The 23074-nt window shown below is 39.2% G+C and overlaps 2 protein-coding genes across 2 annotated transcripts; both read right to left on the bottom strand.

Moving 5' to 3' along the window:
* Positions 1-3894: 3894 nt before the first annotated feature.
* On the bottom strand, positions 3895-8551 carry myod1 (myogenic differentiation 1). Its single transcript, XM_023263398.3, has 3 exons — positions 7808-8551; positions 6766-6847; positions 3895-5509 (listed from the first exon to the last, which is right to left on the bottom strand). Exons 1-3 carry the CDS (start codon positions 8399-8401, stop codon positions 5292-5294), a joined length of 894 nt encoding a protein of 297 aa, XP_023119166.1. The 5' UTR covers positions 8402-8551; the 3' UTR covers positions 3895-5291.
* Positions 8552-12292: 3741 nt separating this feature from the next.
* Positions 12293-22736, bottom strand: zgc:172145 (Ferritin light chain, oocyte isoform-like). Its single transcript, XM_023263419.3, has 3 exons — positions 22376-22736; positions 18764-18910; positions 12293-12987 (listed from the first exon to the last, which is right to left on the bottom strand). The coding sequence occupies exons 1-3, from the start codon at positions 22544-22546 to the stop codon at positions 12697-12699; spliced, it is 609 nt and encodes a 202-aa protein (XP_023119187.1). The 5' UTR covers positions 22547-22736; the 3' UTR covers positions 12293-12696.
* Positions 22737-23074: the final 338 nt, after the last annotated feature.

Genomic DNA, 23074 nt, shown 5'->3' with positions numbered 1-23074 from the left:
TTTCTGTCTGTTTTAGTCACATGATACACACAGGGGTGTATCATGTGACAGCATAACCATTGTTTCTGATGACTGCAGCCATGCATCTTGGCATGCTCTCCACCAGATTCTGACATTGTTACAGCAGCCCATCCCATGATACACAAATTCAAACAAAGTTGCTTTGATTTGGGCTTGTGGTTCTCTATTTTGCGTTTGATGATTTTCCACACGTTTTCAATTGGATTTAGATTTGGTGATGGAGGAATTCAAGGCATGGTTCGAATGTCCTGCTTCTCCATCCAGGTTTTAACTGACTTTGCTGTGTGGCAAGGGGCATTGTCTTGTTGGAAAATGAAGTCATTCAAGGCAGGAAAGTGTTTTCCAGCTGATGGAAGAACACTTCAAGAGTAGCCCTGTACATGACCTGATTCATTCGCCCTTCATACAATTGCATTTGCCCTGTTCCACCCATACTGAAACAACCCTAGATCATCACTGATCCACCCCCATGTTTTACTGTAGAGGCAAGACAGTCTGGTTTGCAGTCTTCTCCAGGCTTCCTCTTAACCAGTAAGTTGGCTGCAGTGGGCATGAACTGAAAATTGGATTCATCACTGAAGAGAACCTTAGCCCAATCATCAACAGTCCAGTCCTTGTGATCCCCAGCAAAGAGTAACCAGGCTTTCCTCTGCCTGTCGTTGATGAAGGGCTTCCATTTTTTTGATAACTGTCCCTCACTCATGCCAATTTCCAGTAGTGCCAAGATGGCTGCTTTTGTGGCTTCACATAATTCTTTAGTTTTAGACATTATCTGAGAGCTGACAACTTCTGAGTTGTGCTATGGCTTGAATGTCAGCAGGAAACTACTCTAGGCCTTTGCATGTGCAGTGATGCTTATGACATGAAATGGCCTCTTATATACCCTGGGAATGCAATGAAGCTGAAGCATGTCAAATAGGACATGAAATATTATGTAATCAGCTGCATTTTTTGTCGTGTTCATTGTTGTATTCTTCAGGTAATATACCTTTAGTGGTACCAGGCCTTAAAATGAACAAGAAATTGAAGAAAACAAGGGTGGTCTAATAGTTTTTTCCATGACTGTATATATACTACTGTTCAAAAGTTTGGGGTCCTTGGCAGAGTAAATACTATAGTGACATAAATTGTACAGTTATGTGATGGTTGGCGTTACATTACTCAAAAACGGATTAACAGATTTGGATGAAATTTTCAGGGAAGATCAGAAATGACACAAGGACCAAGTGGTTAGATTTTGGCAGTGAAGCTTATAGTCTGGATCCATGAATTTCTTAAATATTTCTGTATCATTGTGAGATAGTGGCATGGTGTCACTGTCAGCAGGCAACTGATGATCACATGATTGCGTTCCTACTACAAATCGACCACTACGGACCATAAATTTTTTGAAGATTTCATCTGTCGGAAATCATGCAACGACTGAGCAGCCTTGGCGGAGCACTTTTCTTGTTGTTTTTGTACTATACTTAATCCCATAAGAGGTGGTCTATATGACTTTTTTTACATCTATTTCTTTATTTTAAAATTATAGACCAGTGCATGGGCCTTGTTGGAGCACCTCTAAAGCTTTAGAACATTTTGCATTTTCTTTACTTTTCAAAGTGCCTCAGCCATGTTAACCACGTCCAGTTTGTCAGACTCTGCTTAGGCTTTGGGCTTCCACAGAGGATCTGGTTCAGCTTCATAGCTTCTTGGCAGAGTCTTTCCACCCTCTTTTAATCTCAGGATCCAACATCTGGGCTGTAACTGAGAGCTTGTGACATATTATGCATCTCTCCCAGTTTCTGCAGGAATGTACCTGTAGTTTTAACAGTCTCACCTACTTTATCCTCTGTCTCAGTCCTCAGAAATTCTGAGAAATTGCACATAATGTCTTATTTACATTTTTATTGCAGTTAGTTAATGGGTGAACTGAACTACTGAGAGCAGGCTTGACTAAACGGTCTGACTGTAGCAGAAAGGAAGGACCTACAGTATCTCTCCTTTAGGAGTCTGTCACTGAAGGAGCTGTGCAGTGATGTTACTGTTTTCTGCAGGAGGTGGGAAGTGTCCTCCATGATAGACAAAAGCTTTGTCATCATCCTCCTGTCTTCCACTACCTCCACAGGGTCGAGGGGGCAGCCCAGTACAGAGCTGGCGTTCTAAACCAGTTTGTTGAGTCTCTTCCTTTCTGCAGTCGTGATGCTGCTGCTCCAGCAGACCACTCCGTACAGGATGGCTGATGCCACTACAGAATCAGAGAAGGTCCTCAGAAGTGCTACCTGCACCCCTCAGAGAGCGCAGTACTCAGCAAAGGCTGCTCAGTCATTGTATCATTTCCGACGGGTAAGTCCTGATAAGTCCGCAGTGGTGGATTTGTAGTAGGATCGCAATCATGTCATCGTCAGCAGGAAGCTGATGTAATGGTCACTTGTAGTCATAGTTACAATGACGCGGTGCCGCTATCTCGAAATGATAAAGAAATCTTTAACAAATCCATGGATCTAGACTATCCTTCCCTGAAAATTTCATCCAAATTCGTTAATCTGTTTTTGAGTAATGTTGCGAACAGACAGATTGACAGACGAAAGGACAAATGTATACTGATCATCACATAACTCTGCTGCATTCCTTGGCGGAGTAAAAACAAAAGACATGAGGCCAAAGTGAATAATAACACCTGGTAAAACAAAAATCAGAAAAGATCCATTGTAACTAGACAAGATATAGATTTACTTTTAAAAAGCCTCCCTGTAAAAGTAAACTTTGAGGAGTTGGCTTTGCTTAAATTCCACATTCCTCAGGTAGAGTTTTTCAGATGAAGCAATGCAGCAGATTAGGGCAGGCTATTAATGGGGTGTAGTGTGGCAAGGACTCACAAACTGAGGCTTTTGAATTGGAAGAAAAGCTCTGCTCAGTCTAACTTTGCTACTGATGCACCGCATTAAATTCCTCTCTGATGCATTAGGTTGGGGTAGCGAAAATATGTGGACTTCTGGGATAGGAAATCAGTGTCCATCAATGCAGCTTCGTAGTAGAGAGTGTCTAAAGAATGCATGGTTACACTCTAAGGGCTGAGTTTAATAGATGGAGCTAAGACATACCTGCAATTTTCTTGTGCGCTCACATGGTGGCGCTGTTGATCTGTGGGTCTTAGAACTGAGTCAACCTGTCAGTCATGTCAGACATGATTAGCTTTATGTTGAATGTTTTTTCAGACGTTTATTAAAGCACTAATTTAATGTTTTCCATGAAAACTCACATTTTTATTGATCTGCTAACAAAATTGCACAAGGGTTTTCTAATCATCAATCAACTTTTCAACACCATTAGCTAACACAATGTAGCATTAGAACACAGGAGTGATGGTTGCTGGAAATGTTCCTCTGTACTCCTATGTAGATATTCCATTAAACATCAGTTGTTTCCAGCTAGAATAGTCGCTTTCTACATTAACAATGTCTAGACTGTATTTCTGATTCATTTAATGTTATCTTCAAAGACTGTTTTTCTTTGTAAAATAAGAACATTTGTAAGTGACCCAATAGTGTATACATATTTCACAAAATTATAAAATGTGTATTGAACATTGAAATTTGAGTAAATATGAACATTTTGTTTTGTAATAAAATAACTGCAGTCTAAGTAATCATTAGACTAAATTTAATTAAAACCTATAATTTATAAATAATAAACATTATTTTGAAATGCATTATTAGGTTCTTTTGTAAAATAAATACTGAATGTCGTCTTATAGTTTTCCTTCTTGTAGTTTTCACAAAATAATCATTACGCTGTGAAAAAGAGTTCAATTCTCCTCATGCCTTAATATCACATTTGTCTGTTTTATAGTAAATAACAATAACAAAAATTAAAAAGCAGGGTCATGTGTTTTGTATAAATAAGCAGGTTCATTTATTTGTCATTAGACTGTCACTCAGTTGTCAGATGTATAAATATAAAGTTAAACATTTTTCACAACAAACAAAAGCACATACAGACAGAAACATTAAATACATAATTAATACTTTCAGTTGGAACAAATCAGCTCTTATTTACATAATATGTACACAAAGAAAAATGGTCCTCCGCTGCAGTGAGTGAAAACGACAAATGAAACAGATTTTTAACTTGGACAAGAGGGAGGTCTGATCAGAAAAATCACCACAGTACTCTCCTAAACGTAGTTTAGAATGTGTGTGAAATTCAATTTTGTCATTTATTTTAACTGCAGAAATGTCTGGTTTTCCACTGTTTTTCTACAATATCACAGGATTATGTAGTTCTTCTCTCTCCTGAGGGAAATGAACAGCTGGGGCCTTTAGGACTTCAGATGAACGAAAGTGGAGGAATGTTAATGGGTGTTTTTTGGCCTCCGCTCTTTATCAAATAGACTTTGCATAGAAAGGAAGAAAAATCCATCTGAATAACTGTCTTAAAAATAGTTTTCATAACTTAAAATAAAATAACATTACAGCAAGAAGTGAACTGGTTTCTATTAATCTCTAAACCTGTAATAAAACTACAGCATTAAAGTGGTTTGAGCCTAAAGTGACTCTTATTTTGACAGGATGAGAATCTGGAGGGATGCATGGAGGTTCATTCCTGCTGAGAAAATAAATGATAGCTGGCAATATTGGAATGATAAAATCATCTTCTCATTTGTGTGACATACAAGATCAAAATGATAATCTTAGCTGTTTCCTGACTATGTCTGTCGTTTTTATCTTTGCGTTTCAGATACCCCACTATTTACTAAATTACAAAATGTTGTTGGAAAAAAATAACAAATGTTCAGTTCAGGCTCTTTTTTTTTTTTTTACACAATTTTTTAAATTCTAGCTTTTATCCGTTCCACTTTTCTAGTTGGTGAATTAAGACTAAGATAACAATAGTTTTGTGAAGAACTTTTCCTGAGTTTTCACCACATCTCAGTCTTCATCAGTGCATGGAGTTTGCTTAAAACCTATACAATGTTGTATAAAATATAACCCATTGATAAAGACTTTCTGATTCCTTTTAAACTCAAAAAAAATCAACTGTATTTGTTTCTTGGCAGGAATGAACTTCCATATGATCAGCTAAAGGGAATAAATACAGGTGTGGAAGGATGTTAGGAAGATTTGTTGCTGAATAAATACTTTGCAGCTGATGTAACTGGGACGTGAAGACTCCGTTCAGCCTATTATCTGGTGAAAATGATCACTTTCATAGTGTGTGTGTGTCTGTTTTATGACTTCACGGTGTGACAGGAAGTGAATGTCCCGGGTGGATATCTGTGTGAGGGTCTATAGGACTTGGTAGATGAGGCTGGGGTCCTGGCTGGCAGTCGGGGACGGGACGTGAACGGGTGCAGACCCTGCCTCGCTGACTGGGACTGAGGCTGGAGAGCCGGGGCCCTCAGCAGCCGGCAGCAGGCTGCTGTTGTCGGTGGAGATCCGCTCCACAATGCTGGACAGACAGTCCAGACTGGAGACCACCGAGCTGCGGTCACTCTTCAGACCACCTGCACAAAAAATTTAGTATTACTTTCATACAAACACTTTTTACTGGATGTCTCCTTTAACCCTTAGATGCACGAGTGATTGGATCTCTTCCATAAGTGGGTCAAAAAATGATCCATGTAAGAATCAGTGTGTTTTTATACAATTTTTGCCATTTTGGTTACGAATAATAATTTGTATTATTGTTTATATTATATTTTTGTATACACAAGAATGATTATGTATTTGAAATGTGTTTATTTTTCACTGTATAACAGATTTTGAACATTTTGATAAATGAAAAAGAAGAATATTACATAGAACAGCAATAGAAAAATGTCAACACCCATTTTATTGACATTTTTCCACTCTTTTCCTCCAGCTGTTGCTGCTCTCCGTTCCTCCAAGTTTGAGCGCTGCATCACCTCTTCTTTGATATTTTCAGTAATAAAGAGCTTGGGGCAGTAATACAAATATTCCAATTTCTTTAAAAAATAAAAAAGGTAACTAAAAAATTTAAATGGAATGATATCAAAAATGTTTTTTGTTGTTGAGGAATAGGTGGAAAATGAAATGATAAAAACTTTTCATTACAAAAATATTGCCTCACCTGGTCATTTGTGACCCACTGATGCATCTAAGGGTTAATGCTGGGGATCAAAATGTGACAAATATAAAAATCTTATCTATCCATATCCACATTTTTTATTTATCAGCTTAAGTGTGTTTATTCATAAAGTCAGTGAACTGTAAGCATAAAGCACAATTACTGTTTCATTATTTTAACGCTTTTGTCTTCAATTTTAGCCTAAACAGAATTGAGCTGACAGAAACTCACAGTATTTTCTGTTCTTGTTTGTTTTTGTCAGTCACATGGATTTACGGTAAATAAATGCAGCAATGGCAATGTCTGCTTTTGTACATGTTGTGTTTTGTCTGTTGTTCTGTCTGGATTAAACAAATTAAAATGTATTTGTTCTGTTATCAGTAAACTTTATACATACCTTTTTTTATACAAAATGTGTGTAAAATTTATATATAAATTTTACATAAGTTTCCTCTATTTATGAGTGACAGAAGCAATTAAAATAAAAAGTGCTCTGTTCATATATGACTTCATTGTTTTTCAGGCTTCCTTGGCCTGCTGTTTTTATTGCTTCTTCTATTTGTCTTTCTGTGCTAACTGTTGTTTTACTGCCAGAGGTGAATAAAGTAGTTTATTATTTTAACTAGTTGCCTATTAAGATTTTTACTGGAAGAAAATCTGAGTATATTTTACCATTTGGAGTCTCAGAGAAATAAGAACCGCTGTCATAACTTCCTCTTCTGGTTGACTGGCAAGTCGGCCCGTTAAAATCCGTCTGTAAGGGAAGAAAGGTTCTGATTTAGAGATGAGATCGTTACCATCATGTTTCAGAGAAAACACTCAATATTTCAGCACATGGATAAAAACATAAAATAAAAAAAATAAAAACACTGAGGATAAAAGGTAGAAAACCCACATTCTAATTTTAAATAAATCTGTAATAGACTACAGTACAATTTAATGAAAAATATTTTTATAAATAACTTATTTTAATATTTGAATCACTGCTGAAAGTGACTGAAAACAGAGCCGAAATGTTCTTTTCGATCTGTCTCTCCCACATTATTGTCGGTGTAGCATTAGAAATTGTTTAAAACACGCCGGTCAGACATTATATACTGGAACATTAAAAAAATTTAAATATATAATTCTGTAACGAATTCGGCGGGGATACATCACTGTTCACTGGGGAAAAAACGGAAATCTCTTTTTAAAGCGCAAAGTGAGCTGAGTGAAATACGATTCAGAGTTCAGAAAACGGCCAAAATAAGATTTTTTTACTTTTCCCCATTTTGTTCGATCATTTCCTCACCGTAGACTCTGTGACTAAACAAATGTAAAAATAAATAAATGGAGAAAAGTGTCTGTTAAAGCTGAATCTATATTTTAAAAAAATAATAATTAGAATTGAATTTCATTTATTATTTTATTTATTAACTTTTATTTAACCAGGAGAAATCCTGTTGAGATTAACAACCTCTTTTTCAGGGGGTAACAATGGCGCGTGGAAATTGGTTATATCAGACTTTCATCTAAATAACAGTTCTCTCTAATCCCCAAAAACATGCACTGTGTAATAACAAATGCTAACAATAATTAAATAAGAATTATCAGCCAACAATTAAACCAAAGTCAGTGTTAATGAAGCAAAGTAAAAAGTTAACCGCGCCTCAAGACGCACTGAACAAACGGATACTGACTCTTCTGGCTCACACCTGTCGGTCCTTGAACTCACCATGCCGTCGGAGCAGTTGGACCGGGGGCTCGATGCGTCCGAGTCCCCGCTGTAGTGCTCCAGCACCGGGTAGAAGCCGTCGTCCTGCCCGCCGCGCAGCAGCGCCTGCAGGGACTCGATGTAGCTGATGGCGTTGCGCAGGATCTCCACTTTGGGCAGCCTCTGGTTGGGGTTGGCCGACGTGCAGCGCTTCAGGGTCTCGAAGGCGTCGTTGACCTTGCTGAGTCGCCGGCGCTCCCGCAGCGTGGCCGCCTTCCGCCGGTCCGCGTTGGTGGTCTTCCTCTTGCAGGCCTTGCAGGCCCAGAGCAGGCAGCGGCCGGCCTGGTGGTGCCCGCTGGGGGCGCGGACATGCTCGTCGTCCTCTATGTCGGCGTGGTGGTGGAGATGCAGCAGGGAGGACGGAGAGGAGGAGGAGGAGGAGGACGAAGGGGAGGGTGAGGATGAAGAGGAGGAGTCATCCGGCTTCAGCAGGCCCACATGGACCAGCCGCGGGTCCAGGTCCTCGAAGAAGTGCATGTCGCTGGTGTTGAAGCAGGGGTCATCGTAGAAATCATCAGCTGCGGGGATGGGGAAAGAGATATCCGACAACTCCATGATTCAGTCCAAACCCACCTAAGAAGAAGAAGGAAAATCCAGTGAAGCTCTGTCTTCAGGTCAGACTTTTATCTGAGGAACAGCTGAGAGCAGACGGCTGAGATGTGAAGCAGGATCTGGTGTTGGGGAATGTAGAGTCCTGCCACAAACCGTTCTGGCCTCTCAGCTGTTGACCTGGATCATCTTATACCTGGACACCAACGGAGGGCGGGGTCAGCATGATGAGGTCCACCGAGGTCCCACCAATCAGCTGGCAGCAGGAGGGGTTTACAACTTCACGGTAATTAGTGTACAATTACCCCCAACAGAGCAGTAAGAGCAGGAGGATATACTGCTGCACACATGTTCAACACATATGAATAAAACAAATACCAAGCTACTTAGAAAAGCCGCACAGAATATTTTTTCTAGTATCTTCTAGTTCTAAAAGTAAAATTTATGTTTTATTAATATCTAACGAAGGCCTACTGATGTCAGTATATACAAAGAAAGCAGAAACATGTAAATATGACACAGATGAAGCTAAAAAAATGCAGCTGGAGGTGTATTAACACATTTTTAGAAAGCACACGCCACCTTTCGAAAGTTTGGGGTCACCCAAACAATTTCATGTTTTCCATGAAAACGCACACTTTTATTCATGTGCTAACATAATTGCACAAGGGTTGTCGAATCATCAATTTCTACACCATTAGCTAACACAATGTAGCATTAGAACACAGGAGTGATGCTTGCTGGAAATGTTCCTCTGTACCTCTATGGAGATATTCCATTAAAAATCAGCCGTTTCCAGCCAGAATAGTCATTTACCACATTAACAATATTTAGATTGCTGATTCAATTAATGTTATCTTCATTGAAAAAAAAAACAGATTTTTTTTAAAAGGACATTTCTAAGTGACTCCAAACTTTTGAACGGTAGTGTACAACTAAGAAGAATAAAATTATAAATGTTGTAAAAAACAAAAACAAACAAAAAAAAAACAGCGAGACAGAGAGAACTTTTGGAATTCTTTTAATTCTCATTCATTTACATCGATAAATAGTAAAAATGAAACTGGGAAAAATAGTAGTAATACTATTGTTTTTCATCTTATTCAGTTTACTTTCTTTGTCAGCAGTTGTGTACAAGAGCTTCTGGGGAAAATAACCATACTAACAATAATAATAATACTCAAATAAACGAAATTATTGTTTCATATGAATATGGAATTGAACAGCATTACAGAAATGTTTTCCCGAATACTCCGACCTTTGACGACGCTGCTTTAGGCTGAAAATGAATCAGAAAAAGTGAAAATGTATAAACAGGAAGGAAATGCCTAAAAAACAACAAATACTGATATTATTTCTCTGATGTTTTCTTTTAATGTAAATTAAACTAATCAAGAGACTCATCACATCCAAACGTAGCCATAAAGGCTTCATGCAGAACTCATATTTCATGTTTTTACTGAACCTAACACCATTTCTGAAGAGTGTAAATACTGCCTTAAAGTGTAAACTGAGTAATCAAACTGAAAGTCACTGAGTTTATTTTTAGATGTGAGCTGTGTTTCCCCTCTGTGCAGTCTGAACACATTCACTGACCTCCTCTCTGCCTCAACCGCTCTTCTAAGCTGTCACGACTGCGCCCACTCCATTCACAAACTTAAAAATGCACATTCCTCATTTTCGCAAAACATGAAGCAAGTGTCTTATCAGTCGCGCAGCTGCAGTTCACCGCTGCAGCCGCTGCAGGGTGCTGCAGAGTAGATCCTGCAGCGCTCTGCTCCACCGGGGTGATTATAGACCCCTTTCTTTGCCCTGAGCTGAGACTTGCAGGCTGTGAATCGACTGCCCATCACCTCTGCAGTCTGAAGTGACAGATGGTTAGAGGCTTGTATGCTGTGGATGCTTGAAGTGTTTGGAAAAATATTCAAAGCCTTTACTCCAAGGATTATCACTGTCACTCCAAAAATGATTGACAGGGATTTTAATGTGCAGACTCCTTGCTGACAACTAAATTGATGTTGTTAATGTTTTACTGCTACTGTTAAAGGCCTGATTACATACACTACCAGTCAAAAGTTTGGGGGCACCTTCTCATTCAATGTTTTTTCTTTATTTTCATGACTATTTATGTTGTAGATTCTCACTGAAGGCATCAAAGCTATGAATGAACACAAATGGAATTATGCAGTAAACAAAAAGTATGAAATAAGTAAAAACATGCTTTATCTTTTTAGATTCTTCAAAGTAGCCACCTTAGGCTTTGATTACTGCTTTGCACACTCTTGGTCTTCTCTCAATGAGCTTCATGAGGTAGTCACCTGAAATGGTTTTCACTTCACATGTGTACCTTGTCAAGGTTAATTTGTGGAATTTCTTACCTTCTTAATGGGGTTGGGACCATCAGTTGTGTTGTGCAGAAGTCAGGTCGGTACATAGTTGGCAGCTCTATTTGACAACTGTTAGAATCCATATTATGGCAAGAACTAATCAGCTAAATAAAGAGAAACAACAGTCCATCATTACTTTAAGAACTGAAGGTCAGTCAGTCAGTCAACTTTGAGTGTATCCCCAAGTGCAGTTGCAAAAACCATCAAGTTCTACAATGAAACTGGCTCACATGAGGACCGTCCCAGGAAAGGAAGACCAAGAGTCACTCTGCTGCTGAGGATAAGTTCATCCTAGTCACCCGCCTCAGAAATGGCAAGTTAACAGCACCTCAGATTAGAGCCCAGATAAATGCCACTCAGAGTTCTAGTAACAGACACATCTCTATATCAACTGTTCAGAGGAGACTGCACCAGTCAGGCCTTTATGGTCAAATAGCTGCTAAGAAACCACTATTAAGGAAAAGCAACAGGAGCAAGGAGATTAGTTTGGGCCAAGAAACACAAGGAATGGACATTAGACCAGTGGAAATCTGTGCTTTGGTCTGATGAGTCCAAATTTGAGATCTTTGGTTCCATCCGCTGTGTCTTTGAGTGACGCAGAAAAGGTGAACTGATGGTCTCTACATGCATGGTTCTCACCAGAAGCATGGAGGAGGAGGTGTAATGGTGTGGTGGTGTTTTGCTGGTGACACTGTTGGGATTTATTAAAAATTGAAGGAACACTGAACCAGCATGGCTACCACAGCATCCTGCAGCAACATCCCATCCCATCCAGTTTGCGTTTAGTTGGACCATCATTTATTTTTCAACAGGACAATGACCCCAAACACACCTCCAGGCTGTGTAGGGGCTATTTGACCAAGAAGGAGAGTGATGGAGTGCTGCATCAGATGATCTGGCCTCCACAGTCACCTGACCTAAACCCAATCCAGATGGTTTGGGATGAGATGGACCACAGAGTGAAGGCCAAAGGGACAACAAGTGCTCAGCATCTCTGGGAATTCCTTCAAGACTGTTGGAGAAACCATTTCAGGTGACTACCTCATGAAGCTCATGGAGAGAATGACAAGAGTGTGCAATCAAAGCAAAGGGTGGCTATTTTGAAGAATCTAAAATATAAAACATGTTTTGATTTATTTCGCACTGTTTTGTTTATTACATAATTCCATATGTGCTTATTCATGGTTTTGATGCTTTCAGTGAGAAACTACAATGCAAATAGTCATGAAAATAAAGAAAAAAAGCATCCGGTGAGAAGGTGTGTCCAAACGATTGAGTGGTAGTCTACGTGTAATGTTGAGTTAAAAAATATTTAATGTATGTCTATTAGTCCATAATTTGTATGGTCAAAAAAGACAGAACAATCTGTTTTTTTTTTTTGCCATTTATTAATATTTTTTACTTATCTGAGTGCAACACAGGTTTTCCAGCCTAAACTACAGTATGTACAATAACCCCTCCACCCCTCAAAAAAAAAACAACCACAAAAAAAAATCACCAACAGTAATCGTCAAAGAAATAAACATTTTATTTACAATTTCATAGACCTCTCACACCTCAAAACTTAAATACAACATGAATAAATACTACATATTTGGGTAAAATGATACAAATGAAATAACATTTGTAATATACAAGTCTACAATGAAGTAAAATAGTAGGATATTAGTGGAAATATATATACTTGTCACTTTATAAGTGGTTTCATGTGTATTTCAGAAACACTCAAAGATTCTAAAAAGGATTTAAAACTGATTTAAACAATTCTGTACATGTTATTGACAAATATTGTCTTTGCTATCAACCCGAATATGTCTACAGCTACAGGAATCGAAAATGATCAAGTAGGATATTGAAAACTGTCCTATCTCATATACAAGACTCATTTCAAGACTTCCCTTTGAGCCCGGTGGATCATCTGGTGAGCTCTTCTTGGAGCTCATTCAGGATGTACTCCCCGAACCCCCCCTTCTGGTCGTTGGTACAGCCTACCCGGCGGGCGCTGGTGAGCAGGTTGCCCAGCAGTTTGAGACGGTCCACTCGGGGCACCAGGAAGTGGCTCTTGACAATGTGGCCAGTGGTGGGGTCTCCGTGATCACGAGCCATCTGGCTGAGCTCGACCATGACACTGACCTCCTCCTTCAGCTGGAGCAGCAGCAGCTCGAGAGCAGGCAACACCGCACAGACTGCCTCACAGCTCGGCCTCTGGGAAATAAAGACACACAAACAGTATGACAGGCAGGACTTCCATTTGTGTTTATCTATTTGGACTCTAGACTGTGATTCATTGCCAAAACTTCATTCAGTCAAACGCTTGGGAAGAAATGTTTGGAACAAATAAGAACAAATCAATCTGAAAGAATGCCTTAATTGAATATAGCAGACTTATCATGTCTGGATAGTGCCCCATGCACAAAGCTATTTTGGGGACATTTTACTATTATTTAATAGCAAGTATGGAGATAGAAAGGAAAAAGGGAAAACATCAAAGGTAAGACATGTACCAACTTGGACTCAAATCATGGAGTGTGCACAATGCCATCAGAGTGTAGAGAACAATGCTCAGAAATTTCTTCTCCAAGAAATAGAATATTTACAGTTTGCTCTGAGATCCAATTATTACTCCGCTAAGGAACGTGGCGGAGGTTATGTGATGATCGATGTTGGTTTGTCTGTCAGTTAACAACATTACTCAAAAATGGATTAATGGATTTGGATGAAATTTTCAGGTCAGAAATGACACAAGGACCAAGTGATTATTATTATTTTTGTCAGAATTCACAGATTTGCTAAAGATTTCTGTATCATTGCGAGATCGCGCCATGGCGTCACTGTAACCATGACAACAATGGACTCACCTGCAGCTGGATCTCAACTTTTTTCTAAGACCCACCCCAGCTCTACTTCCCATTGGCTAGTGATATTAGTTTGGTTGAGAGCAAAAGCTGTGTTCCCCTCATTCCATTGGTAGATGAACTTGACTGGCAATGAAGTCCTATCTTTTTTTTTCGAGCCAAACGCCAAAAGCGCCGCACGCCGGCATGATTGTTTACAAGCTTCAGGATGCAGTTTGATGATGTGATCATGTGCATGCCCGTAAATGCCAGCGAAAATCCAGGCATTATTTTATCAGCTTTCATGATAGGCAAAAAAAACGATAACGATATTGACCGATAATACATTTTTATGCCATTATCAGGCCAGTAATATCGGTTGGCCGATAATATCGGACATCCCTAGTTGCAACACATTTATTTTCTAAAATTGCTTCATCAGGCTGTTGGCTCACAGTCTGTCATATAATAGTCATTTGATTTGACTGACTTTATACAGACTGCTCTGTAGAACAATCCAAACAACTATCAACCAAGCAATTAACAATTTTTGTCCACAGCAAAACATCTTGACAACTGTGGCAAAGACGACCATGTGATGTACTTTGAACGTCTACAGAGAATAATTCCTTCTGGTTTTGAGGGCCCTCTGTCCTTTAATCTAGCGCCACTAGCAAGACAAAATGTACATTACTACTCATGAACCTGACAGATTTCCATTAAACTTCTTCGTCTTATTCCTGCTCCAAGAGGATGAGCCCACACCCAGTCTTTCTCTATTGTTTTTCAGGCTCATGTATCATTGAAAACTTTCATATAAAAGAAAAAGACATAAGAGGTCACTTAAAATAAACTGACCCACAGCAGATCATTAAAATTTAGCTCAAAGAAATGAAACATGAGATCAGACTAAACTGAAGTGAGCTGGAAAAGAAAGTCATCCTGAGCACTTGAGTGATGGATAACAAGTTGACCCAAACTGCTGCTGACTGAGTCTCTGCCACACAACTGAAACGATTTTACACGACTCATAAACATGCGGCAGCGGTCGGAGGCCACGCTATGACGCGCAAACACCAATACCACCAAATCCGTTGGTCGTCTGGAAACACCATCAGCACCACTGTCCCTCTGCCGCAGCATTAATCTTGCCAATTTTCCGGAACTCCGGGTGGGGGGAAATGTACACCCTGACCGCCTTACGGCAAGAGCCAGCAGCAGGTCTCCAAGGTTTTAACCTCCCCTCACTCACTCCTTTTCTGGCCTCTTGGTATCTTAACCCCCCTCACCCTGTCTGATTGCTAATACCTGGACCAAATGAAAAGCTTCATTCCAAAATGAGATATCTGCCATTTGCAAAAAAAAAAAAAGAGGGACACCTGCTCTGACAAAATGATGGATAGCACATGAGGAAAAATAAATCCTTGTGTTCGGACGCTGTGGGATGAACGTGAGGTTGCTGGCGGAGTAAGACGAGATGGCAGTTCGAGACTGAAGCTTCTCTGTCTCACAGATAAAGTTCAGATCATAAATTTTGTCTCAAAATGGATCCACAAATCAGCTCTTTATACCAGATCATCTGAACGTTCCTCAAGACCCATGAGGATTCAGCCAGAAGAGTGGGGTTCATTACCCCACCCCCACCCTGCTGAGGTGTCTCTGGGCAACAAATGCTCTTGACCCTGGCCTCTCACTAACTGCTGTGCTTCTGTTACTTTCCACCACACTCACACAAGTACAGCACTGCACTTACATAAAATAAATGAATGCATACGCACTCACAAAAGTTTGAGGTCACTTAGAAATGCCCTTATTTTCGAAAGAAAAGCATTTTTTTCAATGAAGATAACATTAAAGTAATCACAAATACAGTCTAGACATTGTGATAAATGACTGTTCTAGCTGGAAATGACAGATTTTTTAATGGAATATCTACATAGCGGTACAGAGGAACATTTCCAGCAACCATCACTCCTGTGTTCTAATGCTACATTGTGTTAGCTAATGGTGTTGAAAGGCTAATTGATGATCAGAAAAGCCTCGTGCAATTATGTTAGCACATGAAAATAAGTGTGAGTTTTCATGGAAAATATGAAATTGTCTGGGTGACCCCAAACTTTTGAAAGATAGTGTAGCTCTACTACAGAGAAATAAACTTTGTATTAGGGCTGGACGCTTCAACAAGTTGTTACTTAATTAAACTCAACTTAAACGGCAACAATTATTCTATCACCCATTAACACAGTTTTATCATTATTATTATTATTATTATCATTATTATTGTAACGGACTGATGTTGTTGATGTTGAGATTTCAATGTTTATTGTTCAGTTCGAGATTTACTCCATGTCAATGAACGTGCCATGTTAAGTTACCTCACCTCTGATTGGCTCAGAGTCGGCAGTAGTGTGTTGAGCGAACAACGGTGGAGGGAGGCTTCAGCAGACTGGTTAGATGCAGCGTGTGAGAGAAGTAGAGATAAACAAGACAAGCTAACAATTGTCACAGCGAAGTAGTTAGCTATAGACTGCATTCCGAATAGTATTGTGGAAGACGTTGGTCTGAGGAACATTCTTAGGATTGCAATGAATGACAGCACATATGAGCCTCAATCTGCGTCACTCAAAGGTTTTTTGTGTGTGACGATATAGTCCCCAACGCAGCGGTCATGGGTTTGATCCGTCGCACGGCTATTTGCTCTTCTCCCCACGTTTCCTGTCACTCTCCACTGTCCTATGTATTAAAGTCTAAAAAGGCCAAAAAAAAAAAGAAGTACAAACATGGACTTGACAGACTAAAAAATCTTCTGCACAGTCAGTCCCAGCTGTGTACTTTTTTTGTGCTTGACCACTTCACCTCACTCTAACAGGGACAGCTGCTACTGAACATACACTGTTTCTGTTGCTCCCTTATAAAAGAAAAATGTTTCTGCTGGTACCTGTTCAGAGAAAAAAAAATAAGAATACAGATGTATAAATGTTAACTTGTTGTTGATAGGAAGGTTCTTGTGATCATGGCTCTGAACTCTGAGGGTAACTTGTTTTTCTATAACAAACCAGATAAAACGTTAATCCCTTTGCAGTGGCAAAAAGCTGTGGTTTTATTTGATTTGATTACATTTATGTTTGGGTTGAGATTCACAAGAAATGTTTCAACTGCTACTGTGCAAAGGGAAGACTGCTATTAAAAAGCACTGTATTTGTTTAAAGTGTCTGCAAACCAAATGTGATTGCATTTTTTCACATAGACTATTGTTTATGTAGTATATGTGACTACTCTGTACTTTTATTTAAAAATAAAAGTACAGAATACACTACTTTTAAATTCATTATTTAATTTCCCGCAAAACAATGCAATTAATTGCGGAAAATTATGCAATTAATCGTGATTCAAAATTGTTATCATTGCCCAGCACTAGTTTATATCTATTCACATTTGTATTTTAATAGTAATAACACATACGTTTATCATAAACTATGTGATGCACTGCTGTAAGCTGTGGCACACATTAGCCTCATGTCATCCAACTAAAACACAGTCCAAAAAAACAGACCATGAAAAGGGCCATATATCAGCCACCTTTTGTTATAATACCAGGGAACTTTTTCCTTACTTTTTAAAAAAATTTTGAAGGTACTTTTTACTCAGACTGCAAATAATAATATTTTTCATTATTTATTGCAAGAGTAGTAGTGTGGCATTGTATTCCAGTAACATTTTCACATTGACACTGGACACTTAATAAATAAACAAGAAAAGCACTCAGAGAGTGCAGTACTCAGCCAAGGCTGCTCAGTTGTATGATTTTCGAAGGATAAGTCCTGATAAGTCTGCGGTCGATTTGTAGTAGGATTGCAATCATGTGATCATCAGCAGGCAGCTGACAGTGTCCACTTGTAGTCATAGTTACAGTGACGCTGCGCTATCTCGCAATGACACAGAAATCTTTAACAAATCCGTGGATCCAGACTATAAGCCGCCTGACTGCCAAAACCTAATCACTTTATCTTTGCTGACCTTCCCTGAAAACTTCATCCAAATCCATTAGCCCATTTTTGAGTAATGTTGCACACAGATAAACAGACAGACAAATGTACACTGGTCGTCACATAACTCTGCCTTGGCAGAATAAAAAAGGATCAAGATCAACACGGTCAAAACAAAGATAATGTTGTTCCTTGTCAAAACATGGTGCCTACATCATCCACAATGCAAGTTGATCACCAACATTTAGTCTGAGATTAAAAATAGTTCTAGCTTACTTAAACCAAGCATTCAGTATCTCTCATTAATGTGACTGTGGGCCCTGCTAACTAAGCATTCTTCACCTCTATTGCAGAGATTCAGAGAAATGAAGAGTCACACAGAACAGCCTTTGACAGTAAATACTGGTGCGAGTAATATGAGCTCCCTGCATCTTTCCAAAAAATTTTATTTATACATCATTCATTTTTAAACATTTGTTATCAGTCTAGCTGAAAGAAAACACTGAATTTAGCCACCGTGTTATTGAGAGATTGCTTCTGCATCGGTATGCACAATGTGCTCACGGTCCCAGTCATATACAATATGTGCTTAATATGTATGCCAAATGTAAGGCTTCAAAATGGCAGTCCGCAAATCAATGGGAGATGTCATGGTTGCTATGTCCATCTTAACATAGAGTCTCTGGATAGCATCTTTAAGTTTCTTGTCTTGCACAGCCGAAAGCTCAATATTTTAGGACAAACATTGAAAAAGTGGAACTTGGTAATGTCTAAAATGTCTAAAAAAATCGGCTAATCCCAGCAGCGCTTCTTTTTACATTGTGGTACTGTAGCTTTTAGTCAAAAAAAAGGATTTGATGACTCTGCCAATGACCAGTGATCTGGTCCAGCTGCTACTTTTCCATCGAGCTCCATGGTCTTCAACAAGCCTCACATTATTTCATCAAAGAGTTGAGTTTACAAGCTATTGTGATACTCTATGAGATGTCATATTGTTTCACCTAAGTGGTTTTGGAATAACGTTCAACTTTCACATATGGCCATATAGGACAAAAACACACAGATGGTGTCTTAGAAAGTGTTACAAAGTACAGACTTTAAATATTAGAACAAAACAAGGAAGAAAAACACTGGTAAAGGAAAAAACACTTCCCTTTATACCTGGATGTCCTTGCCACAGAAGTTGCCCCCCCTCTCAGCCAGGTAGCCCAGCATGGCCTCGGCCTCGTCCTGCTGCTTCAGCGCCTCCTGGTGGAAGAAAGAAGCGACACGGGGCAGAGTGACATCATCCTGTTCAAACACATTTGCCTGCAGGGGGAAAAAAAAGAGAAAAGAATGTATACTGAAATATATTCAGGAATAATACAGCATGAGTGCATACAATGTACTGAAACAGTCATACAAACACATTCATCATTCTAGAGATCCACTCCCTGATTGTGTTGCCTCAGACTTAGCTATGAAATGTGAGTGCAACATGTGAGCATGGTTAGTAGCATAAAAATGCTACTAACCATTAGGCAGGCTTCCTGCTACACATGCCCGAGTCATTACATGTGCTAAGTGGGATTAAAAAACACTAGTTCGGGTTTTGCCTTCTTCCATTTGCCAACAACAGTGAATATGGCAATCAGGACTAAAGGCTGACTTTCTATGTTTTTTGAAAAATCTAGAGAATGAAATCACTGCATGTTTTAGTGCTCAGTATCTCACACTCCATCAATCTTGACCCTTTCTTTTTTTGTTTTAACGACCCATCCGAAGTCTGACAGTGTTCTAGAAAACAAGTACTACACTGCATAAAGCCAGAGGCCTCCTTTAATCGATCTATGGTCTACACACCACAAAACATTAGTCAAATCTAAAGGTCTTCTTTTAGCAAAAGCAGATTTACAAGGAAGTATCACAGATTTTTGATGTGAATGTAAATGATATACATGGAAAATCATGAAAAAATGGTTTACAAAAAGTTGGAGTTCAGAATAGAGCTTGAAGGCTGTGCTTAGAGGCTGAAAACATCTTTAACAAGGAAAGCACTCAGACAGCACAGTACTCCACCAAGGCTGTTCATTCCCCCATATGGGACTGTCAGAAATGTAGCATTTTTTTTGTCGAAAATGCAGCATTTTTTATCAGTAATTGATGATCAGAAATCCTGGCAACTTAGAATGTGGCCATTTAATATAGATGTACCCACAAACAAAATGAACTTGCGCTCAGCACAGGCGTGTGTTATGCATGTGTACGTTATGTATCGATACCAAATCGCATGACCTAAGTATGTAGAGGGTCGTGGGAATTGTTGGGACTCAGAAACACCCTCACAATTTAATCAATTTTTCCTTGTATAATTTCCGACGTAAAAAGTCCAAATAATTCCGCAGCAGTGGATTTCTAGTAGGATCGCAATCATGTGATTGTCACCAGGCAGCTGACATAGTGTTCACTTTTTGTCATAGTTGCAGTGATGCCATGCTGCTATCTTGCAATGACACAGAAATCTTTAACCAATCCAGACTTTAAGCTGCATTATTATAACACACAGGTAAGAACTGGACACACAAGTTTATTGTCAATATTAAATTTTACAGGAGAAAGTTCTTCAAAATGTTGTCAGTGGAGTAACACTCTCAACGGTGGCTACCAGGACAAAACATCCGTCCACCCAACACAACCAACAGTGAATCCCATTAGAGCGCTACATACCAATAGAACTGGAGTTATATCCCGCTATCAATGTAATTTAAACTGCAATATCAACAGTTTAAAAAATATACCTTAGAATAACTACTGCAGATCTTTTTTCCAAGTCATAAAAAAGCTAATTATATCTCAGCCCTCATGGTGTTCTATGATATTGGGCTATATGAATATAACTGACCTGACTTGTTCCATCATCTTAAAGTGATCTAATTTTATCGTCCCATCATGAACATATAGATACTTTTAAAATGATCAGAGTACATTTGTATGTTTCTGATATTCAGTATTGAGTTTAAGGTGTCTTATATCATTTTTAGAGTATTCATAACCATTATCGGAAATGTACTTGAAGACCTTATGTGTACTAAAGATATAATACAATGTTTGCTGCAGTATTCACTATTAATATGTAGAAATCTGACTACAAGCCAGTCCATCTGAACTTGTGTTATGGTGCTATTTTTATGATGTTTATGATCTATTTTCTAGGCCTCAGTCATGTGAAGGTCGTCAGCCTCCAGTGGTGTCAGTGTTGTAGACAGAGTAAGACTGCTTTATGATTAATGCTTTTTATTTAATCAAAGTGAATAATATAGTTGTTTCTGTGACTTTATCTCATATTGCCATAAATATAATCCTGACGGTTCACATTTGGATTAGCATCTTTCATAATATCAGACGAGTTTGTTTTAATCTGCTGAACTGAAAACTGGCAAATACAGGATCTATCTTTACAGGATGACCACACCCAGGGAGAGTAGCAATAGTGCTGAACTTTCTCCATTTGTAGACAAGCTGTCTTACTGTGGACAAATGAACATCAACCCTTTCCAGCTTCATGCAAGTCAACAAATCTTTATCGTAAGTCAAGCTCTGTTGTGCTTGCTCATGGCTGACATCAGGCAATGCTTCTTGAGAACAGCAAACTCAAAAGTGGTGTGTTTTTTAATGGGCACGGCAGCTTTAGCCAACAGCTCCAATCTCATCACACTGATTGGACTCCAGGTTGGCTGACTCCTGGCTCTAATTAGATCTTGGAAAAGTCATTAGCCTAGGGCAGGGGTGTCAAACATACAGCCTGCGGCCCCAAACCAGCACGCCAGAAGGTCCAATCCAGCCCGCGGGATGACTTTGCAAAGTGTAAAAATTAGATCAACATCAATGTTTTCAATAAAAGTAACTGCTATTTTAAATTTGTCCACTGCACTGCCAAAACTTGTATGCATTTTTTTAATATAAATTTGATATATTTACATGGCATGGGGACAACTTCACCTTTTCCTTAATAGTGTGTCAGTTCAGGTGGTCAGGATTATTACACAGAAGTGGAAATGAGTGTAAATTTAAAATAATTTCTAGATCTTGACAAGTTGTTTTGATCATAATGTAAAATACTAGACTGTTCAGTTCCAGATACCTGAGACTAAATGTTCTGTGCCGTTGTAGACGTTTTAATGTGTGAATGATAAACTAAGGCATAATGTTGTTGAGATTGCACTTGTTTTTCTCAAGCAGTTTCGTGTTGTTCATAATGTTTTCTAAAACGATAATTCACTTAATGTGAACATTTTCAGAATGTACTTTTTAAACTAAAACAAAGGGGAAAAAATTGGACTGGTCGTTATCAAAAGGTTGTTATGCTGTGATTTTACTGGTCCTGCCCACTTGAGATCAAATTGAGCTGTATATGAGTTTGAACCCCTGGCCTGGGGGTTCACATCCCACCCTGCACTGTGAATGTTTACATGTTGTGCTCAATAAAATAAATAAATAAATAAATAAATAAATAAATAAATAAATAAATTAAAAAAAACATATATTTTTTGTGCTGTATTAGTTTAAGCAGACTGTGTTTATTTATCCATTTTATGACCATTTATGCTGAAATCCAACTAGGCTAATCCCAAAGGGTTCACATACGTTTTCTTGCAACTGTATTCCTGAAACTGTCTAATACAGTTTCTGCAACTTTGGTTGTGATGTTAATAAAGTCTCTGTTAATCGTGGTAGAGATGTGTCTGTCACAGAGCCTCTTCATGTTTCCACTCTGCATGCTGTGTGGTTTCCTACCAGAGCCTGCAGTCGATACGCTCCGTCCCACAGCAGGCTGCTCACCCCGCACAGAGCCTCCTCTACGGCGGCCGGCAGGTTGTGCTTGGCCCGGCTGCCGTCCGCGGAGCTCCGGTGAGCTGTGCACAGCGGCAGGCTGCTCTTTAATCTCTTTCCTGCGGGCTCGGCCATGCTGTTTCTCTGACACAACAGCGGCGTGTGGAGATGAACTGTGGATAACGAAGAGCACCGTGCAATAATAATAACAACGACGTCTTCTTCCAGCCGGGCTGGACTGTCAACACTGGATAAATTTAGCCTGCGTCTATCGACTGTTTTCCCGGTCAGCTGCTCACCTTCATCCGGTGTGTTGGAGCTCAGAGCGGTGGACAGTTATGTAACATAAGACTGATCGTGTGAACATGAGAGCGGAGATAACAGATACCAGATTAAAGCCATTACTACGTCAAATCCTAACCTATTTAAAATGTCTTTATTGGTAAAACAGCAGCATTATGATGACTGCAGTGGTCCAGTAAAGCACCCAGTAGCAGATCCTAAAGAGAATCCACCCAGAAATATGTTTCACTGGAGGGGTTGCTGTGAGGGTCATTCCGGAATTTAGAGGACATTTTACGTCCTACCCATCAAATTTCAAACAATCCATGTACAAAAAACTAACACATGAAGTTGTTGTGTAAATGTACTTGTCCTCAGACC

This window comes from Amphiprion ocellaris, chromosome 3 (assembly GCF_022539595.1).
Source record: "Amphiprion ocellaris isolate individual 3 ecotype Okinawa chromosome 3, ASM2253959v1, whole genome shotgun sequence".
In the NCBI taxonomy this organism is placed as follows: Eukaryota; Metazoa; Chordata; class Actinopteri; family Pomacentridae; genus Amphiprion; species Amphiprion ocellaris.
Note: the sequence above shows the minus strand (reverse complement) of the source record. Positions and strands in the feature narration are given on the sequence as shown.